We start from the raw sequence: 23,799 nt of genomic DNA on the forward strand, positions 1-23,799 counted from the left end.
TGATGAGAGATTTCTGTCTCAAAACATTGCGGCTGACTGTGGCCTGCCATCTTTCAAGGGGATTCGGTGATGCATTGGCAGAGACTTGCCTCCCGAAAGTTCTGGCACTGTTTTGCTGGTCTTAAATGCCTGGACTACTGCCATGACTGTGGCTCCAGTTAGCTGTCAATTTGCACAACGACAATTGCACTGGCTTCTATGCCTCCTGTGACTGAGCCAGGGACTGGTCTTGGGCTTGGGCCAGACTCCGGACCGTGGCAATCCCGCTGATTGTGCAATGCAATTTGGCCGATGCTATTGTCTCGCTTTGGTCAGGCAATTGAATTTACCAAATTAGCCGCTGTGTACTGAAGGAGCACAATAGGTTGTGCACAGCTTCTGAGCAGTTTCTGCTTTAAGAATCGATTGAGAAATTATGAGAAATGGGAGAGCTACGTTTAGGAGCTCAATTGAGCTGAAATAATCGAGTTTACCTCCGCGTTTTGTGGTCGCCAAGGATGAGATTCGCTCTACAGAATTAGCTTTGTGTTGCCCCCAAACCACAAAGCACTTTGCGTTACATATAGATATTTAACCCAAGCACTTATGAATATATGTATCGCAGAGAGGAAACCTTGAATAACATTGAATTTAATTGCTCCTCAGACTTTCTTAAATTAAACTCGAACATAATTCATTTTCCAACATATTGCCATTACCCTTGGAACAGGGCAGGGCCCACTCTCGTATCAACGCCTCTCGAAAGTTCACTTGTAATGTATTTAAATGAGAGACATGCCCATAACCAGGGCCATTCTCCCTCTCTCGGGCCAACTCACACGTCGTGAGTGCAAAAGTTTTGCTATTATTAAGGGCCTCATTGTCGGTTTTGTTGGACCCAAGGCGACTGTCCGCCGCCAGCGGCCCGGTCCCCTCATGTGTGGCAGTAGTTGGGGCAAAACTCAGATACGTTGGACCTCCTGTCCTCCTGCACGGGACCCAGGCCACACAATAAAGAACAATATATTTCACACAACTTTGTTCATATTTTTAATGTCAGGAGTATAATAATTACGTTCATTGACTTTGCTAAGTAGCCTACTTTATGCTAATGTGATTTCGTTGCACAAAGCTGGGCAGGAGTGCTCCAAGAAGAAGCTTGGTCTGGAATATTTTTACATAATTGAATAAACAGAATATACAGAAGAGTCCAGAAGTGACTTTAAAGGCGAAGTTTTTAGTAATTGTTGTTAAAGTTCCCGGTTAGAATTCCCCTCTGTTGTCTGTTCTGTGAAACGATTTCAGAATCCTGCATATTTTTTCGCAATTTCAATTCAGGGACCACAAATCGGAACGAACTCTCAGCATTAACTGCTGTCATTAAAGCAGACCGCCTGTGCTATCAGTGCTTAGCAGACTGCCATAAAAGCCACAATTAAATTAAGCAAAAGGAAAATTACGCATACAGGAAAAAGGGAAATGTCATGTAATATTTTTGTGCAACTGCGTCATTCGCTTGGAATCGGAAAAACAAATGGGGAAAACAACAAACCAAAATACGCATGAGCTATCGATTCGACTGGATATACATATGTACATATTCTGAGTATTTCTAACGCCGTCATGTGGTACGTTTATTACTTATTGGCGCCCCCCGCTATCGATTTTCCCGTACAAGTTGCAATGTCAATATCAAAGACGAGGAAAGGGAAGCCTTAGCAGAGCAGAGTGTCAGCAATTTGTTTGGTTTTCTTGTGTGGTTTTGTAGTGTGCGAAAGCAGCGACGGCTAATTGAATTTACAGGTGCATTGGCAAGGCCCCGTGGTATAAATGCCGGATTGCAAACGGCCGCTAATTAATAACGACGCGAACGACGCAACGCGGCGTATCACAATCGACGAGCGCGAATAGTTTTTTCAGTACATTTCCCCAACAGATTCCGGAATAACTGCTTCAATATGGTGGTCAACTTCAAGGTGTTTAAGAAATGTTCCCCGAACAACATGATCACGCTCTATATGAATAGGCGTGAGTTTGTGGATTCTGTGACGCAAGTGGAGCCAATCGGTAGGTAAAACATAATGGAAGCTAACAGCTCCTGAGAGAACGCTCTGAGCGGATAAACACATTAATCGGTGGTTAATGCAAAAATGCAAAAACAGTGAAGACATGAGTGAAATATATGTCGGATCTTGTTTGCAGTGTATTCTTGGTTATTCACCACGAAATTGCTTGCAGTGTTCCCTTTCGTTGTCTTCTTTGCACTTTACCGTTTGTTTTTGGTCACTGCTTGTACGATCGCCATGCACGCACCGTCTTGTCAACTTTCTGTCTCACAACTGCGTTGTTGTTAGTGTAAGAGAGAGCGTGCGTGGGGGGAGCGATGATGTTCAGGGACAGATCAAAAGGGAGATAATAACTAGAGAGAATCGTGCGAGCGTGTAAAGCTGCTGCTTAGGTAGAGAGGAAGAGAGAGAGAGAGCGCGAGAACTGAATCGAGAGAGCTGCAAGCTGCAAAGCTACCAGCTGCAGACATGGAGAGTCTGAAAGGGAGGGTTCACAATGCTCTCGGTACTGTCGTTGTTTTAGCTAATGTTGCGGTTGCAGTTTTTATGCATTTGTATATAAGATAAAATGTGTAAAATGTTACTTTTCAGTTACGGGAAGCTAGCATTTTCTTTTGTTACCAAATGGCTATGGTTGAACTTCATACAAACATTCTTACTCTGACTAAAGCCTAATTAAATTAAGCGCTCATTTATGCAACCTCCGATAGTTGCATTACCAACAAAAGCAGCTTATTAGTTACGTGACCATAGAATCCATACAGAATCCAAACAGAATCCAACACGGATACGTGACTGGGTACAGGACCTGCTCCCTGCTGCTCCCTGCTGCTGCTTTTGTGGCTGTTGTAATGCCCAATTAATTAGGCTTCCATTTGCAGATGGCATCGTGGTGCTGGACGATGAATACGTGCGCCAAAACCGCAAGATCTTTGTGCAGTTGGTGTGCAATTTTCGGTATGGGCGCGAGGACGATGAGATGATTGGACTTCGCTTCCAGAAGGAGCTGACTCTGGTCTCGCAGCAGGTGTGCCCACCGCAGAAGCAGGACATCCAGCTGACCAAGATGCAGGAGCGTCTGCTGAAGAAGCTCGGCTCGAATGCCTATCCCTTCGTCATGCAGATGCCACCCAGCTCCCCGGCCTCGGTGGTGCTGCAGCAGAAGGCCAGCGACGAGAGCCAGCCCTGTGGCGTCCAGTACTTTGTGAAGATCTTCACAGGTGACAGCGACTGCGACAGGTCGCATCGCCGCAGCACCATCAACCTGGGCATCCGCAAGGTGCAGTACGCCCCCACCAAGCAGGGCATCCAGCCCTGCACTGTGGTCCGCAAGGACTTCCTCCTGTCGCCCGGAGAACTGGAGCTAGAGGTGACTCTGGACAAGCAGCTGTACCATCACGGGGAGAAGATTTCGGTCAACATTTGCGTGCGCAACAACTCCAACAAGGTTGTGAAGAAGGTCAAGGCCATGGTGCAGCAGGGCGTGGATGTGGTGCTCTTCCAGAACGGACAGTTCCGCAACACGATTGCATTCATGGAGACGAGCGAGGGCTGCCCCCTGAATCCGGGCTCCAGTCTGCAGAAAGTCATGTACCTGGTGCCCACTCTGGTGGCCAACTGTGATCGGGCAGGCATTGCCGTGGAGGGTGATATCAAGCGCAAGGACACAGCCCTGGCATCGACCACACTGTGAGTACAGGGATGGGATATTCTGAATGAGTATTTGTATATATTAAAGGATTATCTTTCTCTCTGCAGCATTGCCAGTCAGGATGCTAGGGATGCCTTTGGCATAATCGTCTCGTATGCTGTGAAAGTCAAACTCTTCTTGGGCGCCCTGGGCGGCGAGCTGTGCGCCGAGCTACCTTTCATTCTGATGCACCCAAAGGTGAGTGAGATTCACACAAAAATACTTAAAATATATTTTAAATTGTGTTCCTTACAGCCCAACCGAAAGGCGCTGGAAGCTGAGGGCTCTGTTGATGCCTAAACGGAAAAAGATTACCTCAAAATGCGTATTTCTATTTGTTTAACCGATGTTTGTAGGCCTTTGTAAAAGCTGATGTTGCTGATAATGTTCTGAACTGCAGTCGTCGTACTCTTCCTATATAGCAAAATCAATATTTAAATATGTGTGTATGTGTACTATAAATATAACTCTCAACAAACCATTAAATATGGACAAAAGACACCTGAACCGAGCAGATCATTGGTCTTACGAGCCTATTAAATTCTCAAACCAAAATCCCACACACTCCCTGAGGGCAAAATGCATTCATTAATGCACTTCCCAAGGCAAAGTCTCTTCAGATTATGTATTCATTGAAGTGCAATGGGAAAATCGAGTATTATACTTGATGCAAGAAGCTTACAGTGGGGTTTAGTTTTGTGGCTAAGAAATTTCAATTATTCGCAAACTCAGACAAAATTAATACGGAAATGAATACTGAGCAAGCAGTCTAGAAGATAGCAAATGTGCGATATTTGTGTGTGTATTTCACTGCAGAATGCGGAACTCCTTAGTGTTTTAGTCTATATTGTGGTACTCTTGAACTCATTTAATGTTACAATAACTGAAGGCTTTTCTTGCATCAACTTAATTCTCTATTTCCCTGCAGCATCCTTTGAGGCTCCTGCAACTCACAACACGGGAACACCGCTTCAACAGCTCCCATTTCCTGCGCATCAAACATTTTCCAGTTGCTAAATGCTTTGGAGCCATTTGGCTTTTGGCGACTTTAATTAGCTACAACGATTTACGATAGCTACGAGTATCACGAGTGGCTAGCACATCGTGTGCAAATTGTGGCCAAAATATCTGTCTGTGGCTGTGTCGTCGTACACTCTGATGAGTCGGCATGAGTTGGTACAACTCACACTGGATTGACAAACAAATTTTGCAAATGGATTTCGCACTGCCTTAATCGGCCAGTACTTTGATAAGTAGATTAAATTATTCTCTTTAATCGGATTGAACTTTATGGCACTTTACAAGTGTGATAGCAAAAGTGCATTCAAACTTTAAGTGTCGAAAGCGATAAGATGGCGGGAACTCAATTTGGAAATAGTTGACCGTAACCAACTAGTTTTGATTGGTTTACAAATAGGTTAGTAATTACCCTAATCCCTAATCAGTACCCTAATCAAATACAAGGAAGCCCGCAAAGAAGAACCCTTTAAAAAATGTACAGATAACGAAAGGTGGGAGTTCCATGAACGTTTATAGACTGCACTGAAATAGGAATACTTCCATACATTATTTACCATAAATTTAGTCACCAGGTGCTGCTATTTTGCGAATAACATCAAGTAGCTCGGAGCTCCGATAACGCTCTAGTCTGCACTTATGAAGGTCTTGCAGTGCGGTTAACAGCCACTTCAATTGGGGGGCAGATTTGCGGCTGGGCAAACCAAACAAAACGAATATTAATATGGCAGACTGGCTGATTAGGGAACTGGTTTGTTGAGAAGGGGATAATCTAGCTGACGAACGATGAATAAAGACGGTGGCTCGTATCGATCGTCTGGCATTCAGCTGGCAGTCTTTGTTTCGCCTCCATCGATATGTGCTGTCGTTGCTGTGGTGTGACCCAACAGAAGGTATGGGTTTTCGGCACAGGGACACTGTTGGCCATATCCGGACTCTTGTCCGTAATATGGGGACCTAGCTTTATGGACTCGCAGATAATGAAGGTAGCCTGGAAACTGAACTGTAGGACAGTTTGGACAGCACTTTACGTCAACTATCTTATAGGCATTGCCACTAACGCCCAACTCGAAGACCTTTGAAAAGTGGGAGGAGCTGCCCATTCCCGTATACCTTCATATGTATCTTTGGAACTGGACTAACGCTGCCGATGTCAAGGACAATGGAGTGAAGCCCATTTTCGAGCAATTGGGTCCGTACGTCTACCGGGAGGAGCGCAAGAAAATGGACTTGGAGTGGCATGCTAATGGCACAGTAACCTTTAACCCCAGACGCATTTGGTACTGGGAGGAGGAGATGTCGGGAGGAAAGCAAACAGACATTATAACAGGGCCCCATCTGCCATCTATCGTGAGTCGAGCTTGAGATATCTCCGCCAAACAGGGTTGCTCAAATTAAAATGTTTTCCAGGCTGCTGCCACTTCCATGAAGAACAGCAACGCTTTTCTCAAATTTATGTTCAATCAAGCACTCAATGCGAATGGAGGAGCTTTGTACACCACCCACACCGCCTCGGAGTGGCTCTTTGAGGGCTTCTATGATGAGTTCCTGCACTATGCCATGAATCTGAACAATCCGCTGGCTCCTGAAATCTTGGACGATCACTTTGCTTGGTTCCTGAATCGCAACGGATCGAAGGACTTCGAGGGACCCTTCACTGTGCACACTGGAGTCGGTGACATCAAGGAGATGGGTGAAATCAAGTACTGGAAAGGGCAGAACCACACGGGCTGGTATGACGGTGAATGCGGACGACTCAATGGCAGCACCACTGATCTCTTCGTGCCCGATGAGCCGAAGGAGAAAGCTCTCACCATATTCATTCCGGACACCTGTAGAATCATCAATCTGGAGTATTCGGGCGTGAGCTACGAAATCGAAGGCATTCAGGGCTGGAAATACGAAGTAACCCCAAACACCTTCGACAATGGACAGCTGAATGGAAACATGAAGTGCTACTGTCCGGCTGACAGGTTCCCAGATGATTGTCCCGCCAGCGGAGCCACCTCTCTGGGACCCTGCGCTGATGGAGCGCCCATGTATCTTTCTGCCGATCACTTTATGTACGCCGATGAGAGCTATGCAAACACAATCACCGGCTTCGATCCTGAGTACGAGAAGAACAATTTCTATATCATAATGGAGCGTAGAATGGGCGTTCCCCTAAAGGTGGTGGCCAATGTGATGATCACTTTGTACATTGAGGAAGATACTAGCATCGAGTAAGCATTGAAATACATTTCTTTGTGGATATTTTTGCTAATTGTTTCCCTCACTTAACAGCATCCTAAAGGGCGTGCCCAGCTTCTATGCTCCACTCTTCACCACATCCAGTCAGGCGCAAATAAACGCTGAACTTGCCTCCGAACTGAAGGTACATAGGTGTTCATATCGCTACTGCAAAACATTTCTAATATTACCCAACATATATTTCCAGTTGGCGCTTAGTCTCCCCGCTATTGCGCGCTTTACTGGAGTGGGCTTGCTTTGTGTGGGCTGCATCCTCCTAATTATTGGAACTGTGTTGACTTGCAAGCGGAAGTGGCGTGGACAAGCCGAGGCTGATAGACTGGCGCTCAGAGATAATAAGGTGATTGATACTGAAACAGCAGTGGTACCTGGTGATCAATAGAAATCAAGTACAATCCAGCAAACACAACTTTGTGATCTTTAGACATTTAAGAAATTTTATTGAGCTAAATCTGATTTTTTTTTCGAAAAAGTAAACACAAAAAAAATTGTGTCTAAAACATTTTCTAAAATAAATTTAAATAAAATGTATTTCTGCTGAATTTCATGCATTAAGAGAGCCTCTGGTAATGAAAATATTCTCTTTTGCTTGTCGCAGAGATTGCCAGATTTAAAGAACTCTCCAAACTTCGTTTGCTGAGTGAAATTGTGTTAGGTGAATGACGCAGTCCGATGTGGTGAGGACCAACCACTTGTTCACCACTCTCTCTCTTGGCTTTCAGGGAAACTAGCTAAAGAAAGAGAAAGCAAACGTTTCGTTCCACGTTCTGCACTCTTTGATTGTTATTGTTTCTGCTGACAGGAGAGAAAACATGTTTGGTTGTCCATTAAGCGAAATAATTCAAATCGAATAAACAACGGAAAGAGAAAAATGCGACGAAGACACCACCTTTACACTAAACTCACTTTGAAATGGGTGTTTATATCGCTGAGAGACTAATTTCACTCAAACCAGTCTGAAAATACCTTTTTGATAAGGTTTGCTTAGATATGTAGGTATTGTTAGAATTGTTAAGCTGATTAATCCAAATCATAACCACTTAATTATAAATTAGCCACATTTTTGACGTAGAGAGAGTCCCGTGGTGGTCGTTTCGGAATCTAATCTTGTTCGCAACATAATCAACATGCCGATCATCTTAATCTTGTATATTTTTGAGTCAAAATATATAAATATTGCCAAAAATGGTAGGCATTTGTTTAGTTGCATTCAAACCGTCGCGATGTGCTGTAATTGTTGCAGTGGTCGCGCGCAGAAGATTTGGGTTTTTACCCTGGGAAGCCTGACACTTGTGCTGGGAATATTCTTAGTCGCCGGGTGGCCAAGTTTATCTCGTCGGTGGATACTCGAAATGTTGCCGCTGGCTCCAGATTCCTTCATGTACAAGCGCTGGGTCGCCACACCCATGCAGTTGTACAGTTCGTTCTATTTGTTCAACTGGACAAATCCAGAGGATCTGAACACGGAGGGAGTTAAGCCAAACTTTGAGCAATTGGGGCCGTATACGTTCAGTGACTACAAAGTGAAGGAGGACCTGGAGTGGGAGCAACCCAAGGTGACCTACTACGGAAGACGCACTTGGCATTTTGTGCCCGATAAATCGAATGGGTCTCTGGAGGATGTGGTTGTCACCCCGGATTTTCCCGCTGTGGTGAGTGCAATGCGAATAACATTGAGAGGAAAAGCAATGGCTCAATGCCGCCATCTGTCAAAGCACTAATCCCGTTTCCCGCTTTAGACAGCATTCTTTTTTTTCGCGTAAGTATCGACGCGTAATGCGAAAGGTAATGAACTTTGCCCTCAATCGAGAGGGTGGCTCCACCTTCATAAGGCAAACAGCCAGAGAATGGCTCTTCGAAGGATACTACAACGAGCTCCTGGACTTTGTGGAGCAGCTGCACTCCCCGCTTCTGCCCGTTCCCAGCGGCAATTTCGGCTGGTTCTATGAGCGGAACCAGTCCAAGACAGCCGAAGGAAATTTTACCATACACACGGGTCGTGGAGATCTTAGCCGAATGGGAGACCTACTGCTGTGGAAGGGCCAAAACCACACGGGCTACTATTCGGGAGAGTGCGGAAAGGTCAATGGCAGCACCGGGGAACTATGGTCACCGGACCGACAGTGGGATAGACCTACTTCGATTTTCATGCCCGATGCAGGGCGCTTTCTAAATCTATATCCCAAGGAGAACGTGACAATTGATGGCATCGATGCCTGGCGCTATGTCTCCACAGAACTAACCCTCGACAACGGGCAGCTGTCCGCGGACACAAAATGTTTTTGCGTTGGCAAGCGCGAGTGTCCGCTCAACGGAGTGCTGGACTTTTCACCAGCCACCTATAATGGTCCATTCTATATGTCACATCCCCATTTCCACATGACGGATGGCATTTACAGGGAGAACACCACTGGTCTGCAGCCAAACGCTCTGGAGCATTCCATGTATGTGATAATGGAGCCCACACTGGGAGCACCCGTAAAGCTAAGGGGACAGCTGATGATTAGTGTGCGAGTGGTGCGGGATGAGGCCATAGAGTAAGTGAAAAATTGTCCTAATTGTTTGCTAATTGTAAATTATTGTTTGCCTTTCATAGTTTCTTCAAAGATGTGGCATATGATCATTATGCACCGCTCTTTTCACTGGTATTGCATGGCGAGATGGATGATAATCTGAAAAGTTTAGTTAGGGTAAGAAAACCTTACATAGAAACTTAAGCTGTAAATACTATTGCCCTCTTGATTTTTAGCTTGCTTTGAATGTTCCACGAATTGGACAATACACGGGAATAGCTTTACTCCTCATAGGACTCACCATGGTAGCGGTGGGCGTGTACCTAACTAGGACTCACAAATGGCACAACGAACAAAAGCCAGCACCCATTGATAAAGTAAAAGTAGAGGACAAAAATGTCAACACCACTTGAGAGCACCGATAAGACTGTTTATGCCGTTTATTCAGCGTTAATCTCGCTAATCATAGAAAGTATTTTGTGGACTATTTAAAGCTATCACCCACTCTAAATTATTTAAAGGCGGTGAAGAGCCATAAAAAATTCAAATTACTTTCCCGGGGGGGCTGGATTATCCAATTTCGTTCAGGTGTTGCCCAGCTGCAAGCATCTAGAATTACACAAAATTATGGCCTTTCAAATATGCTAAAATTTATTAATATGTTAATAATTGTTTTTTGTTGTTTCGTTCGTGATGTCCGTCCAAAATGTGACGGTGAGGGAGGAGGAGCCAGTGAGGGCCTTGAGCACGTAAGCTGCATACTTTACGGCGTACGAACTCTTTCACCAGTCGAAAGGCAACACCAAAGGCAGAGGCAGAGGCAAAGGCAACAAATACCGGACTGGAAATTTGAAAAATGCCAAAAGAATATTATGAGCGACTAATTTATATGCACCAAGCACGCAAACTTACGTTTTGCACACACATTGCTTGGTTCGGACGATGGGAACGAAAGGAACGGTGGATCGGAGCGGAGCGGAGAGCTCAGGTTAAACAATGTATGAAAATATGAAAATTATATGAGTCCCAGTATGTGTCGGCCATAACTTTAGTACAATCTCTTTTAGCGGCAGGGGGCGAAGCCACGAAGCAATAAAACACAAAATATTGTTAAAGAAATTCCCAGAAAAAATGTTAGCTAAGAGTATAATTTTCTAAAATATGTGAAAATGCTATAGATGCACCCAAATTAATTGCTATCCATTAAATAAAGCAGAATAAAATATGATTTGCATTAAATTTTAATTAAAAATGATATTAAATCATGATTGAAAAATCGAAAGAAATACAATTTCCTCAGAAAGTCAACAGCCAAGAACTATTTGCCATTGATCAAAAATTCATATACAAATTTACTTTATGTATAAAGAAATATGTGGCACATATTCATGCATAATTTAATTTCAAAATTGAGTAAATAAAATGCCAACACACAACCTTGACAAATTGCCAAAGTCAGGACGAAATGAAACGGATGTCAACACACTTTGACTATTGACTTAAATTTATTTCACTGCCAGCTTCGTTTATCGTTTCAGTTTTTGGTTTATTAAATGTTATTAAGTTTTCTGCATAACATTTTGAGACAACAATTGATTTATGGTCTAGCGCACGCTACATTTATTAAATTATTTATTTACACACTAAATAATAGTTCCTGATGAAATTTTATTTATTTGAATGTTGACATCCAATGTGTGATAATAGCAATTCCATTTGAATAATAATTCTTGTTACACAAACTTGAAGAAGGAGCTAAGATTTCTGGCTGAATGGAGTCCGTTCTGGCCTTGGCTCAAGATTTATTCTATTCTATGTTGGCATTTTCCTTTTTCCCGTCAAGTAACCACAGCAATGTGCAATTGTGAGAGGAATTTTTAATGAAATATTTAACAAACGCCCCGAAAAAAGACCCGAAAAAATGTGGAAAAAAACCTACCGTTTGGATAGGAACAGTCTGTGAGGGCAGCCACATTGGCCTTTATGCCATGCCAACAACAACCGCATTTCATTTTACAGAATAGGTTGTCAAGGTACGCAGACTGACTGACATTTTCATACTTTTTAATGCCAATACCTAGGCTTTTACAATGGCTGAAAGTATTTAATTTTTGTGTTCGGTTGTGACACACTAAAATTCATTCTTTTGATCGTCGCTAAACATTTATTGACCGATAGATTTATATACACATATTTTTTAGGTACAATAAAGATGCCGATTAAGCTCAATTATTCTTTGATTGGGAGTAGATTTTTTAATTTTTATTTTGTTTTAGTTTGCTTTAGGAATAAAGCTAAGGTAAAAAGCGAATCGAATACCCATGAGATACGCTCTCTTGACATTTTTCTATATGACTTTGTCTGGTGCGGTTTTATCCCTCTAACCATTAACAAGCAACAGATCGCGTCAGTGACCGACTTCATTATTTCGACAAAATCCCCAAAGCCAAGAGAAAAAAGTGTTTGAAAGCACAAATAGGTAGAGTGGGTCCTTGTGTATTTGGTTGCTTAGTGCCATTGTTGCCTGCTGTCCGGTTCCTTCGACTGCTGCCCGTTTGTGTCGCGAAAAACTTCGGTGTCCTAATCTGCTGCCTGACTTGCATACTAATTTGTTTGCTCTGTGGCGCCCACCCACTAGGAGGGCGGTCCTCGTACACCTCTCCGGACACACTGGGCCAGGCAATGTTGGCCCCGGCCTTTATGGTATTTTTGGGCTGCTGACAACCCGTAGATTATGTTGTTGGCTTTGGCTTTTGTGTGTTGTCCAAGTCTGAGTAGGTTTCGGGGCATGACTGTGAGTGTGTCCCAGTCTCATGTTGCCTCGGATCTGGTCTCTGGCTATGGCTCTGGGTCCTGGTCATGTTGAGGTTCTGGTTCTGCTTTGGATCCCAACTCCATTGGCCTTGTTTGTTTATTTCTGTTGCCCGTCCATAAAACCCTGTTTAGCTGCTTAATTTTTTCCTTTGTCATGTTGACAGTCGTTCGGCTCAAGGACTTGTTCAGTGGAGCATGGGACAAAGATCCGCTTGTTAAGGTTCATTTTTCGCACAATTTAATGTTATTTAATTGGCATTTAAGTTAGTGAGAATGTTTGGGTTTCAGCTACAGATAAGGCGTTCATGATATTGATGGCGAAGGTCAGTTTTTATCGTCTTTGTGGGGCAGTCCTTGAACTTGGAATATTGCGGTTAAAGAAGTGAAACGGAAAAGTAAAGCAAAATAAGTAAAAAGGAAACAAATTCGTATTTTATGTTATTTAATTTCGTTTTTAATTGCTGTCAATGTTCATTGAGTATAAAATTCGTAATATTTTTTACCTAATTTTTGCTGTAAGCCATTTATGTTAAACTTAATCGGAATATGTCCAAATACTGGCCGCTAAATAAATCCGAATGCAATTAATAATTTGTGACATTTTAACTACAATGTTGAAACCGCAGTTTCGCCTCAACAATTCGCCTGCATTTTTTTTACCATTCCGCCATTTTTTTCCCTCTGTGAGAATTTATGCTGCAATTTTCTATGCCATGTGTAATGGATCTTTTTTTTTGCCATTTTGTTGGCAGCGAAAATTGCATTGGGCCTTTGGCGGTGGCTCGGACGTTACAAAGTTGACAGCATCAGAAGGGAAATCTGCACAAAAAAATGCTTAAATAAACACACAGCACTGCGCGCTAACTCCAAAACAACAGCCCCGAAATATGTTGCTGCAAAAATGTTTAAAAATTCAATTTAAAAAATCCTCGAACTGTTAGTGAATCCCGTTTTTATTGTCCGTGTAGAGTGTTCATAAAAACAGGTTATGCCACGGTATGGTGGTGCGTGGGGCAGCCAAACAATATTTATGATTGTTATTTTCAGTTTTCGCTTTCCATTCCCGGAGCTTGGCAGTTGCCAAACAAGGCAACAATCACAGAAACTGATACAGAAACCAGACATTAGTGAGCTCAAACTTCTGGCTAATTGAAATTGTGGAACATTTCACAGCATAAACTAATTTAATATGAAACCTAATATAAAACCTGTACAATATGTGCATTTGATGGTTGCTTTTCAGGAAAGTGTGTAAATGGTAATTAATAATATACGGAAACTGTTGCAGAAACCAAATAGTATTAATTTAAATTTTAAAAACTAATTATGGCGCCACGTTAAATTAATTTAAAACTGTTTTTTGGGAAGCTATATTACGGCAGCTTTGAACATGCTGCAATTAAAATTGCACCAAGGCAACAGTCGTTGTTTTCGCAGAGAAGATTCAGCTGCCGCTCCGAGAGCATCATAATATGCAAACGCCGAGTGCCACACAATGCGAATCCCAATTTGTGTGCATGTCGAGCGTTTTAATTGCCGCTTCGTGCCTCAATGAAGTCAGCATTAAGTGCCCCGAATTGGCGTTTGCAGTGAATGGAAAGCCACTGGCATAGCTGATATATCGTAAAGTGCTTTCAAGTTTCGATGTGGCGCTGCACAAGTTATGGTTTTGAGCTTTAAGTCAGCCTTTAAGTTGTGGGTTCTGGCGAGAAGCCAGGGGCAGACCGTAAGTCCAAGATGCTGAAGCATATTTTGCTGTTGTGGCAAAAAAACAATCTGCCCGAGGATAGAAACATTAGAAGGGGAAAACGCAGAGCATCGTTTGCCAGAGGAGTGAGTGTCCATAGCGGACGACGACTACATAACTTTCTATGGAGAGAGACAGAGAGTTGGGAGCATCGTTGGGAGCAGCCTGCAAGTATGCATTACATTGTGTTTGGCATCGTGCTGTAGCATATGACTATGCATATTTGAAAGGCAATTTTCCCTAGTGTTCGGGTCATCGATGCAAATGCAATTTCATTCTGTTTACCAGACACTTTACACTGTCCTGTCCCTGTGGACGCAGATGGCTTTAATGATGGAACAATTTTGCATGCACATCTTTCCTTTTTATATCCGTTTTGCGGGGCACCTGCAGCCTAAGGATCTCCTCTGCCCGACCCGAAACATTTGTTCCAGCCTCGTGTTAATGCACAGCTGTTGCAGTCCCGGCTGTCCAGCATTGCGAAATGTTTTCAATCAATTCAGTCGCAAATTTTTCACATCCGGATGCGTTTCCGCAAAATTTATCGATCAACACTCAGAGTTTGGGTGGAAAGCCCTTTTGGGCATTTAACAATTTTCGCACTTAAACCGCAGAAATTTTGTTAAATTTTCATTAAAAATACATGGCCTGGCAAGTGTGGCAGCTGTGCTGGCATCAAAATGTCACTACGAGTCCCCCTCATGCAATGCTCCTGCATCCGCTTCGGTAGTCATGTGTGAAAAGGGATGTAAGGATGGAGCTGGCAATGGCCAGGGGAATGCTAATGGTATGGGGCATGGCATTCCCATTCCCCCAGCATGATAGTCCGCCGGAATATCCAAACACGTTACACCAGTCTGCAATTATATATGTAAATATCCCACGTGTGCATGGCAGTCGCTTGAATGTGTGGACGGGATTGAGCTTAGGGTGGTGCCAAAAATCTTTCGAAACCTAAAATCATATCGTTTATACAATGACAGAGATGCATGGTGTATGGGGATAGGGATCAAATATGTGGGCTGCGATCCCACACAAACAGCAGAGCGTAAAGCAAAAGCGGAGGAGAGTTAATTCCAAACACGAAAGCAGGGCGCAAAGCAAGAACGACGGAGAACGAAATCAGACGAGAGCGAAGAGCAGATCGCGCGAGAGAGACGCCGTTAGAGTTTAAGTCCAGCCTCCCACCACCAAGTAGTGCTTAGTGCTCCGACGAAAGGTCGCGTGAGAGACCAGACGACAAACGAAGCGACGTTGAAAAATCAATTTCTTGTACCATTTACTTTGTATTTAATTCAATAATAAAACGCTACCTTTCTTTCGGTTTGTATACAAAATTATACTACCCGATTCTATACAGCATTCTACAATTATAGAACAACAATCATTTCTGTGGCAAATTTCATTGCCTTGCCCCAAATTATTATAAATATGCTGAACATAATTTTAGCTCAAAATCAATTGAGTAACTTTGGAAGTGTTCGACCAACGCAAGACATTTATCAAACGCCCAAGAAGATAAAAAGAGAAATTAATTTCAAGCATGTCCTGCAGTCAGACATTGTTCAAACAAACGTATACAAAATATCGATAGATATAATCAGCTATGAAATATGCTTCTATTCAAATGTCAATGTTACTGTGGCTGCCGCCTGCCGCCTCCCCCCCCTAAACGCACATGGCTACAATTGTCAACCAAATGCCATTTCTGCCACTGGGTTTTCCATAATTTATTTGTGCATTCAATATAGTATTTATGTGTATAGATGCCTGGGACTTAATGTCGAAGCTGGCCATTTAATTAAGGCAAATCCGTGACCATGGAATGCTTTGTTTTCGGCCCCGACATCCGACATTATGCGAGCATTCGTATCACTGCAGTGTGGCATTTAATAATGTCAATTTGGGGTGACTTGTGTGCGTTGATTTAGTTAATACTACGGCTTTATTTATGCCAATTTGGCTGCTGTATTTACAATTCCACTTGCTGCTGCTGCTGGAACTGCATCTGCTCCGGCGACTGCCGGACTGCGTAGGTCAGCTGGAATCCCGTCTCGGATGCACTTGTCTGCGCATCGCTGGAGAAGTGAATGACAAATGGCGGACGTGCAACGAGCTCCTGTCCCGCCAGCCCGTTGCCACAGTAATATGTGGGCTGCAGTTCTGGCTGGCTGATCACGTACGAGTTGGGTATAAGCAGATAGTCCGATACGCGTCCCGGCGTTCTCACAGTACTGCGGCAATCGGCATCATAGCCGGGCCCAGCCCTCTCCGAATCTGTTTTTGAGAGCTCGAAATGTTCGATCTTGTACCTGTGGTTACAATTGTTTACAACATGTGACTCATGCTCATATCTTGATAAGAATTCCATACCTTATCTCACTGTCTAGTGCTCCCTTCACGCAGATGGAATATCTCATGCTGGGCATGTAGATGCCACCTGCGAAATTGAAGCTAACAATTCCGCCCGTCTGGCTCCGCCAATACTGATCACAGCCCATCGGGGCCAGCAGCTCTAAGTCCGCCTGCGAAGGTGAGGTCATGCTCTGGATAAGCTGTGCAGCTGGACCCTGGCCAGAACCTATGCCCGTCTGTCCACCAAATATGGTCCTTGGCAGGAGATTACTCAGATAGGGCAGAAAAGGACGAACTCTGGGCTGCTGCACCTCCGACTTTGGGGCGCTGGACACCGCCAATGAATCGCGGGGACACTCCAGCTGAGTAAGGGTCATCTGCCACGTGGACTGCTGCCGGGATAGCGGCGTGGCCAGCCGGAAAAGTAGCTGCAGCACTTGACCCGAGCGCAGGGGCACGTATAGATGTTGCCCGCTGCTGCGGCCGCAAAGGCGGAAGCGCTGAACCTGCAAAAAGTCGCCGCACTCCACTGTCCCTGTGCTGGCGTTGAGCTGCGGCTGCGGCAGCTCCAGCCGCTCGAAATCAATGCGCACTTGACACACCTGGCTACTCCACGGCGCCACCCTGTACTGGCACCTGTCCAAGTCGCCCATCTGCCCCGCTCCCGGACTGCGTATGACAATGCGTTTCTGTCGGGCTGCTGTCCCCGCATTGCACTGCACCTGACAGCGGACAGCTGAGACCCAAAGCAACACCGTCAAGGTGCCACACAACCAATGGAGCAGCTCCATTCTGTAAAATTGAAACTGCGAGTGTAATGCGACGCGTCGCGATTCGATTGGAACATTTTTTGCTGAGCATTGCTTTTATATCAATTTCGGCTGGTAGATAACTGGCATTGACACTTGCCGATAGAACATGGAAGTTCTTAGATAATGATAATGTATCTGGACCAGTGGAACTTGTGTGTTATGTGTGGGTGTTGCGTCCCTGGAAATAGCTGAAGTGATTGTGAAATACTATAAGAACAGACGAAGTGTGTGGGTGCTGAGGTGAGTCACTTTTCAGTTGGTTTTATGGATGTGTAACACATGTATGTGTTGTGTCAACTAGAGTGCATGAAAATCATGATAATTGCCGAAATTCCTGACATTTATTCTCCCAGAAATATTTCACAGTCAAGAGTTTATTTTCTTCTTCATAAATCTAATAAAACATAGACTATTTTTTTATTTTACACATAAATATCTATCCATACTCCATGTTTAATCAGCAGTTATTTCATTTATAGTTTATTTATTTATATTCATATTGTTCTAAATCATCTTAAAAAATGATGTACAGCTCTATTGCATTTCACCCTAAGGATGTTTGTTTTAGTTCAAGAGGAAATTCCTTTTCTTCTCTATTTGTTGTCAAATGAATTTTGCGTTGTCGAAATATTCGAAATATGCAATGCCATCTTCCATTTATTCTCTTTTGGCTTAAGCCTTTTTCTTCAAATGGAAATTCATTGCCCAAACGTTTTATCAATAAATGCCACAAGGAAGTTTTACGCACATTTTATGACACGCACACAGGCACACGAGGCGTTTATGGCAGCCTTACACCTTTTATGAGGTCTCATGCTCCTTAAAAAAAGCACAAACACATGGATACCCACAGAATTCCCCTCCACGCACGTAAAACAATAAAATTTGAGGCATTTATATGAGGCATACCTTTGATTGTGTTTTGTAGGGAGCGCCAGGAGGAGCATATCCGTGTCTGTATGTAAATTGTATATTTGTGGGTGTTTCCCGATTTGCATAACATTTTGTGGCATAGTTCGCTCTTTTTTTAACCTTTGGCGGCTTCCCGTAATTAATTAAAATAAAATGCCCCTGCAGTTGCGTATTTTAAAATTTACGCTAAACGCAAAGTGTGTGACGAAAAAATATTGCCGAGGTGGCGTTAAAATTTAACAAACGACCAAATAATATTAAAATGGCATGCACACCCCGATTAACATATCAACAAGAGGCACACGGAACAAAAAATGTTCGCATAAACCAGGAGAAACTGTTTCGCAGCAACATTTTTCAGCTTTGCATTTTCATGGAAGGAAGAAAACTGCAACAAGAACAGCAGCAGCAGCAACAGCAACGGCAGCAGCAACAGCACATCAACAATGCACACCATGGAACGAACACATTTGCGTTCAAGTTTCAAAAATTTATGGCCCAAGTACAGGCCCAGTTAACACACAAAACCATAGCCAGAGTTGAGCAAGAGCAACCTTCAAAAAAGAAAAATAAAATAGGGACAACAAAAAACTCGTGCAGCCGTCGCATAAAAATAAAACTATGTACTAATAAGCAAAAACAAGGTGGAAAAAAGGAGCAAACTAACGTCGTTAGCAGCAAGCAAAATGGGATCGACAAGGCGAAATGCGGAAAAATGCTAAATTTGTTTGAATAAATAGGAGATGCCCTTTGGGAGTGGCAGTTTTCTGGTATGAAATAAATAATTTATAACACAGTTGTATATGGCTCGAACACGATTCGAATTGGAGTATGTCAAATCGTTAATTCTAGTTGACTTCTTTTCAAATAAACTGTACAAAGTAACTCTTTAAAATGTATACACCTTTCATGCCTAACCTCATGTTGGTCTAATCACTGAATTCCCCAAAAATAAAACCACTCAAAACCTTTAAACACGATGAACACTCGCATACGATAAATGCGAAAAACTCTTCTCGAATCTGACACACCCACTTTGCCGCATAAGCATTCCCAGCAGACTTCATCAGCAATTTGTAATACCTACTTTCCAAGGGCATTTCAGGGAACTCGCAAAAAAAACAGCAAACTTTTGTTGGAACCGCAGCCACAGCCACAGCAGCGCTCACGTATTTATGTCAATGTTTTGTTTTAGTTGTTGGCGGCAGTCTGGGCCACCAGGCCCCTGCCCATGCACATGCCCCCTCTGGTTGCATGTCGTGCCCACTTGTACTACCTTTGAACTTATGGTGAAAACAAGAAGTGACGCCGCTCTGGTTCTGCTCCTGGTCGAGGGCTTTGCCTTTGGCTATGGGTCGGGTAAGGTCTGGTCTCGACTCGACTCAGCTTTGTGTGATCAACAACTTGTTTTGTTCTTACTCAAGTTGTATGTGAAAATTGCCGGAGTGGGCTAAAAAACTACACCAATAAAAAGTACACTGCCAAAAAAGAACTTGCCAAATTTTTAGAGGGAATATCCACATCCACAATGGAATACGCTTTTGGAGTAGGACATGATCTTTTTTATCGGTTTGGTAAGTCATCAGTCCAGTTTTAATTGAATTTTCCCCATTTCTTTCAGCGTTCCACCAAATAAGTAGAAAACATCAGAGCCAAATTCCCCAGCAATTGTTTGAGGTTTCGGGCTGTGCCAGAGAAAAACTTCACCTGCAGTTTCTTCCTTTCTTAGAGTTTGTTTCTGTTAGTTTTTTATGAATAACCGCCCCATAAAAATAATATGGCAATGTCCTTGCCGCTTTTGCAAATTGCAAATGCATTTCTTGCGCCGCGCTTGATCGAAATTTAGTGGCTGAAGAAAGTCTTTCCCCGCCTGGCAAAAGTGTGTCGCATAAAAAGCCAATTAAGTGACATTCGATTGGCTTGCATGTGGCGCACAGATTTCCGCGACTTTGGTCTCGGTTATTCCTCACACAAATGTGGGCGTTCCAGCCCAGCCCAGCCCTGCCCCTAATCATAAATATAAACAACGTTGGAGCGGCGACGACGTTGCCATCTAAAATGGAAATCTACCGGTAACAAAGTACATACATGCATATTTTCCGGCTTGTGTTGATTTTTCTTGCCAGCCTTCGCGCTGCCGCAGCCATTGCTGCGCGCTGGGTTTTGTCCTCCTCTCCTCCTTCATGTTTGCTTATCAAGTGGAAATGCATGCAACCTGCGGGAGCTGCAACAGCAATAATAATATCAAGCAAACAGCACAGATAGACGCCCGAGAAGGCGAAACGTGTTGCTCAGTTGAGAAAAACGAGCTGTTTCCGGCACTCAAACACTTCTGATTGCACTGCCAAAAAAACAAGAAAAGAGAAGGAGGTTTTGCACTTTTGTTGTCTGTGCCATAAATTTAAATGCAATCGCATTAAAAAAGAGGCAAATATATGTACATAAAAAGAAAACAGAATTCTGGAAAAGGATTTCGGCTGCAGCTTATTTATGTTGACTACTTTTTGGATGAACTTAAACTTTTTTAAAGGGGAGAGCACTGCTATTTTCCAATTTTTATTTATAGTTTACTTTAGGCACAAAGGCTCGTCTGGCAGGTTGCACTTCATGGCCTGCGAACAAATATTTTCTTATCCCATAATAAATTCAATTGAATGTCCCAAAAAAGTGAATCCAATTTCAGAATACATTCCTCTCCAGCTAGGACGACAATTTTTGTTTTTCCACTCTGATGTTGACAAGAAAACAAATGAAAAACTTCATGTAAATAAAGCAGTCACAAAAATAAAACTCTTTGCTGATTTTGTTGCTTTGTAGAATTGTTTTCCTTTCGTTTGTATTTAATTTAATGCATTCTTGCCATCATCGTCATCCGCATGATCATCATTGTAATAAACTTTCAGTCAGTTGGCCATTGTTATTACTTTTATAAAACTTTCTCTCTCTCCTCTCTCTTTTCGTTGGGTTTCATTTGCTCAAGCAGTGAATGAGTGTTTTTGCAGGGTAAAAACTTTACGTAAATTGTGAGTCAGACAGGCTTTGAGGTAATAGTTAAAGGATTTTTGCAGCCGAGTGGCACACAAATTAATGCGCCATCCAGCAGCGGTCTCGACGGTTTAGCCCCCCATTGAAAGCCGCTCATCAGTCAAAGCAGTTTACTGGCAGTTCCAGCAGATTCCCGAGTCCTCAGACCAGACATTTGCCAACCTCTTTGGCTTATTTATGTGCGTCGACTGCAGCAGCCATGAATTGACTTTGTGACTTCAGTGTTAGGCGCAATGCCGCCGCTTTTCCTTTGGCTCTGGCCATTCTCTGCCAACCCGACACGCTCCCTGCTGTCAGCCATAAGGCACGTCCATTTCCATAATGTGCAGGGAAACTCCTGCATCCTCCAGTCATTCTGTCCTTATCACTGTGTGTCAATGACAGCCGCAGCGACATTGTTGTTTGTCTCAGTCTGCCACATGATGCACTTGCCAGGCGGCGCACAATGTGTCTTTTGATTTCTCTAGTCTCCAGACTGAAAGGCATCCACAAGCCGCAAGATTGAGGATGATTTGAAAGCAATACACACTGCCAGCTGCCAAGGACCAAAAAGAGCAAAAGTTTCCAGCAGCGAAAGATGAAGGGAGAGCGGGCGAGGCCGCGCATTTGCGAAAGTTCATGTGGAAGGGATTTACTTATGATTGGAACACAATGAAGCTACCTCAATGTGAAAGTAAATAGATGTTGGGAAAGTCAAACGTGGTATGGAACCACTTTTATTTGTAAGTTGAGGAAAAGTTACTATAAAAATGCATTTTCCAACTATTTCTAGAAAAGATAATCTTTCCTTCAAACAAGATTTCTTCAATTTACTTTAACTTTATGTTAAATTACTCACGCATTGAGATGTTTATCTACCAGTGCCTCAATATAAACATTAATTCGCAGTGGTAGCCATGTTTTAATTAAGCAAAATCCACTTGAATTGTCAAACCACCTCTGCAATCCGTATCCGCTGTGCAGCCAATGAATTGAGTATGAATTGCCAATCCACATATCTTCACGTGACTACGGACACACCTGTCACATGCATAACGAGCGATTGCTGCATAGGAATATTTCCATCTAGAACTATGCTAATTCATGCACAACAACTGCCAACTGTGTTGACTTTTGGAGGCCATTTATTAATCCGCAAAAGCTTTTAATTTCTATTTATCTATGCAGATGTCATGGCTAATTGATTTTCCAACATTTTACAATGGTTTGTTTGCCCATCGAGAAGCCAACCTTCAGCTTGAAAGTGCGAAATAATTTAAGATTTACCATTTACCATTCTTTGCAGATACTTGAGATTGCTTGGATTGCGTTTTTATGTTTATTTGTCTGCACGTAATGCACATAAAGTTGCTTGTTTTTCCGATGGCAGCCGTGAGGCCAGATCGCAGGACACCGCACCGCATGGCGTATGCTTAATACACACGTATGCAATGCGTGACTGTTGCAAGGTTGCAGGACTCCACGCCTCCGATGGGCGCGCAAAGGATGCGCCACTCTGGAAAAGAAATCAACTTAAAATGTGCAAATTGTTTATACTTCGACCCCTCTGCGGGCAAACAAACAAACACACACACACAGGACACACACATATGTGAGAGGACTGAATGCTGAAGATGTGGTGGATTGGAGGACTGTAGGTCTGGAGGCTGGATCGGGTTAAAGTATGTGCCGGACATTGAATAAGATTAATGAAGGTTTTGCTTTTGGTATTTCTCTGTCTTTTTTTTAATGTTTGGTTTTTGGTCGGCCGCCTGCTGCGGTAACGTGCCTCTACCACAGGAGGCTCCTCCTGCTGCGGCTCCCCTCCTGCTGCTAAAATATTTTTGCACTCGGCTTTCCCTTGTTCTGTTCTGTTCTTCTGCTGCTGCTGCTGCTGTAAACGAAAAACATATTTCAATGATGCATACTCGTACCCCCCCCGAAAACAACATGAAGCAGGCGTTGCCCTCTCCCCAGTGGTATTCCCCGGCAAACAATAAACTGACCCAACAACAAGTCGTAGCCAGAGCCAGAGCCGTAGCCAGAAGAAGCTTCAAACCGCACACAACTGCCAGAGACATGTTGCGAAATGTGACAATTTTATTGGTCTGTCAGGGAATAATATCAAAAATTGAAATGGAAAAGGAATGAAAAGTGTGAAATTTAATTTGAACGAAAGACAAACCATTTTATTGGTATTAAATTATGTCCATTGGCCATTTGCTCATCAGCGGGTGAAGTCTGGAAGCTTTTCGGTGGCTTTTTATAAATGGAAGAACCTTTTATTAACTGCATTTTAATGTTGTTATTATTTACTCCTCAGTTCCATTAGCCAACAAATGAAATAACACTTAGATTTCTATAACTTCTATCAAGTACCTCTTTGGCACACACCTGAAACTAATTAAATTATAATTGTAAACCAACTTGAATAACTTTTTATCTCTTCACTGACCACACTTCTGAAGGCATTAACATTTTCGCATTTTTACTAAAATTATTCAACCAACTTGGAATTGAAAAAAAAAATACCCGTAGAGCTGACTGTAAAGTAAGTAAGACTCCAGACATATTTAATTAGGGATGCAGCTAAACTTTCAGAGAGCAGACGGAGAAAAAT

The 23,799-nt window shown here is 43.1% G+C and overlaps 4 protein-coding genes across 5 annotated transcripts; 3 read left to right on the forward strand and 1 right to left on the reverse strand.

The window, feature by feature from the left end:
- The first annotated feature begins 1,827 nt into the window (after positions 1–1,827).
- Positions 1,828–4,236, forward strand: LOC117899992 (phosrestin-2). Its single transcript, XM_034810161.1, has 4 exons — positions 1,828–2,046; positions 2,927–3,734; positions 3,804–3,933; positions 3,991–4,236. The coding sequence occupies exons 1-4, from the start codon at positions 1,938–1,940 to the stop codon at positions 4,033–4,035; spliced, it is 1,092 nt and encodes a 363-aa protein (XP_034666052.1). The 5' UTR covers positions 1,828–1,937; the 3' UTR covers positions 4,036–4,236.
- A 1,326-nt stretch (positions 4,237–5,562) lies between these two features.
- On the forward strand, positions 5,563–7,402 carry LOC117899990 (protein croquemort). Its single transcript, XM_034810159.1, has 5 exons — positions 5,563–5,738; positions 5,800–6,102; positions 6,163–6,974; positions 7,036–7,126; positions 7,190–7,402. The coding sequence occupies exons 1-5, from the start codon at positions 5,610–5,612 to the stop codon at positions 7,382–7,384; spliced, it is 1,530 nt and encodes a 509-aa protein (XP_034666050.1). The 5' UTR covers positions 5,563–5,609; the 3' UTR covers positions 7,385–7,402.
- An 818-nt stretch (positions 7,403–8,220) lies between these two features.
- On the forward strand, positions 8,221–10,691 carry LOC117899993 (protein croquemort). 2 transcript variants are annotated; one of them, XM_034810164.1, is made up of 4 exons: positions 8,221–8,665; positions 8,742–9,539; positions 9,599–9,692; positions 9,752–10,691. In XM_034810164.1, exons 1-4 carry the CDS (start codon positions 8,226–8,228, stop codon positions 9,926–9,928), a joined length of 1,509 nt encoding a protein of 502 aa, XP_034666055.1. In that variant the 5' UTR covers positions 8,221–8,225; the 3' UTR covers positions 9,929–10,691. The 2 variants fall into 2 exon arrangements, with proteins under 2 accessions (XP_034666055.1, XP_034666054.1); XM_034810163.1 differs by having other exon boundaries at positions 8,564–8,654.
- Positions 10,692–15,797: 5,106 nt separating this feature from the next.
- On the reverse strand, positions 15,798–17,260 carry LOC117899991. The gene is made up of 2 exons (XM_034810160.1): positions 16,450–17,260; positions 15,798–16,388 (listed from the first exon to the last, which is right to left on the reverse strand). The coding sequence occupies exons 1-2, from the start codon at positions 17,220–17,222 to the stop codon at positions 16,049–16,051; spliced, it is 1,113 nt and encodes a 370-aa protein (XP_034666051.1). The 5' UTR covers positions 17,223–17,260; the 3' UTR covers positions 15,798–16,048.
- Between the last annotated feature and the right edge of the window lie 6,539 nt (positions 17,261–23,799).

The sequence above is a fragment of the Drosophila subobscura genome, chromosome U, assembly GCF_008121235.1.
Source record: "Drosophila subobscura isolate 14011-0131.10 chromosome U, UCBerk_Dsub_1.0, whole genome shotgun sequence".
In the NCBI taxonomy this organism is placed as follows: Eukaryota; Metazoa; Arthropoda; class Insecta; order Diptera; family Drosophilidae; genus Drosophila; species Drosophila subobscura.

Excerpts from the sequence above, each read along its gene's own strand:
- LOC117899992 (XM_034810161.1), top strand. The coding sequence starts at position 1,938 with ATGGTGGTCAACTTCAAGGTGTTTAAGAAATGTTCCCCGAACAACATG. Across the intron at positions 3,735-3,803 it reads GCCCTGGCATCGACCACACT|CATTGCCAGTCAGGATGCTA; the intron begins GTGAGTACAGGG and ends TTCTCTCTGCAG. Across the intron at positions 3,934-3,990 it reads TCATTCTGATGCACCCAAAG|CCCAACCGAAAGGCGCTGGA; the intron begins GTGAGTGAGATT and ends TGTTCCTTACAG.
- LOC117899990 (XM_034810159.1), top strand. The coding sequence starts at position 5,610 with ATGTGCTGTCGTTGCTGTGGTGTGACCCAACAGAAGGTATGGGTTTTC. Across the intron at positions 5,739-5,799 it reads TGGACTCGCAGATAATGAAG|GCATTGCCACTAACGCCCAA; the intron begins GTAGCCTGGAAA and ends ACTATCTTATAG. Across the intron at positions 7,127-7,189 it reads AACTTGCCTCCGAACTGAAG|TTGGCGCTTAGTCTCCCCGC; the intron begins GTACATAGGTGT and ends ATATATTTCCAG.
- LOC117899993 (XM_034810164.1), top strand. The coding sequence starts at position 8,226 with ATGTGCTGTAATTGTTGCAGTGGTCGCGCGCAGAAGATTTGGGTTTTT. Across the intron at positions 9,540-9,598 it reads GTGCGGGATGAGGCCATAGA|TTTCTTCAAAGATGTGGCAT; the intron begins GTAAGTGAAAAA and ends TGCCTTTCATAG. Across the intron at positions 9,693-9,751 it reads ATCTGAAAAGTTTAGTTAGG|CTTGCTTTGAATGTTCCACG; the intron begins GTAAGAAAACCT and ends CTTGATTTTTAG.
- LOC117899991 (XM_034810160.1), bottom strand. The coding sequence starts at position 17,222 with ATGGAGCTGCTCCATTGGTTGTGTGGCACCTTGACGGTGTTGCTTTGG. Across the intron at positions 16,389-16,449 it reads GCACTAGACAGTGAGATAAG|GTACAAGATCGAACATTTCG; the intron begins GTATGGAATTCT and ends TTGTAACCACAG.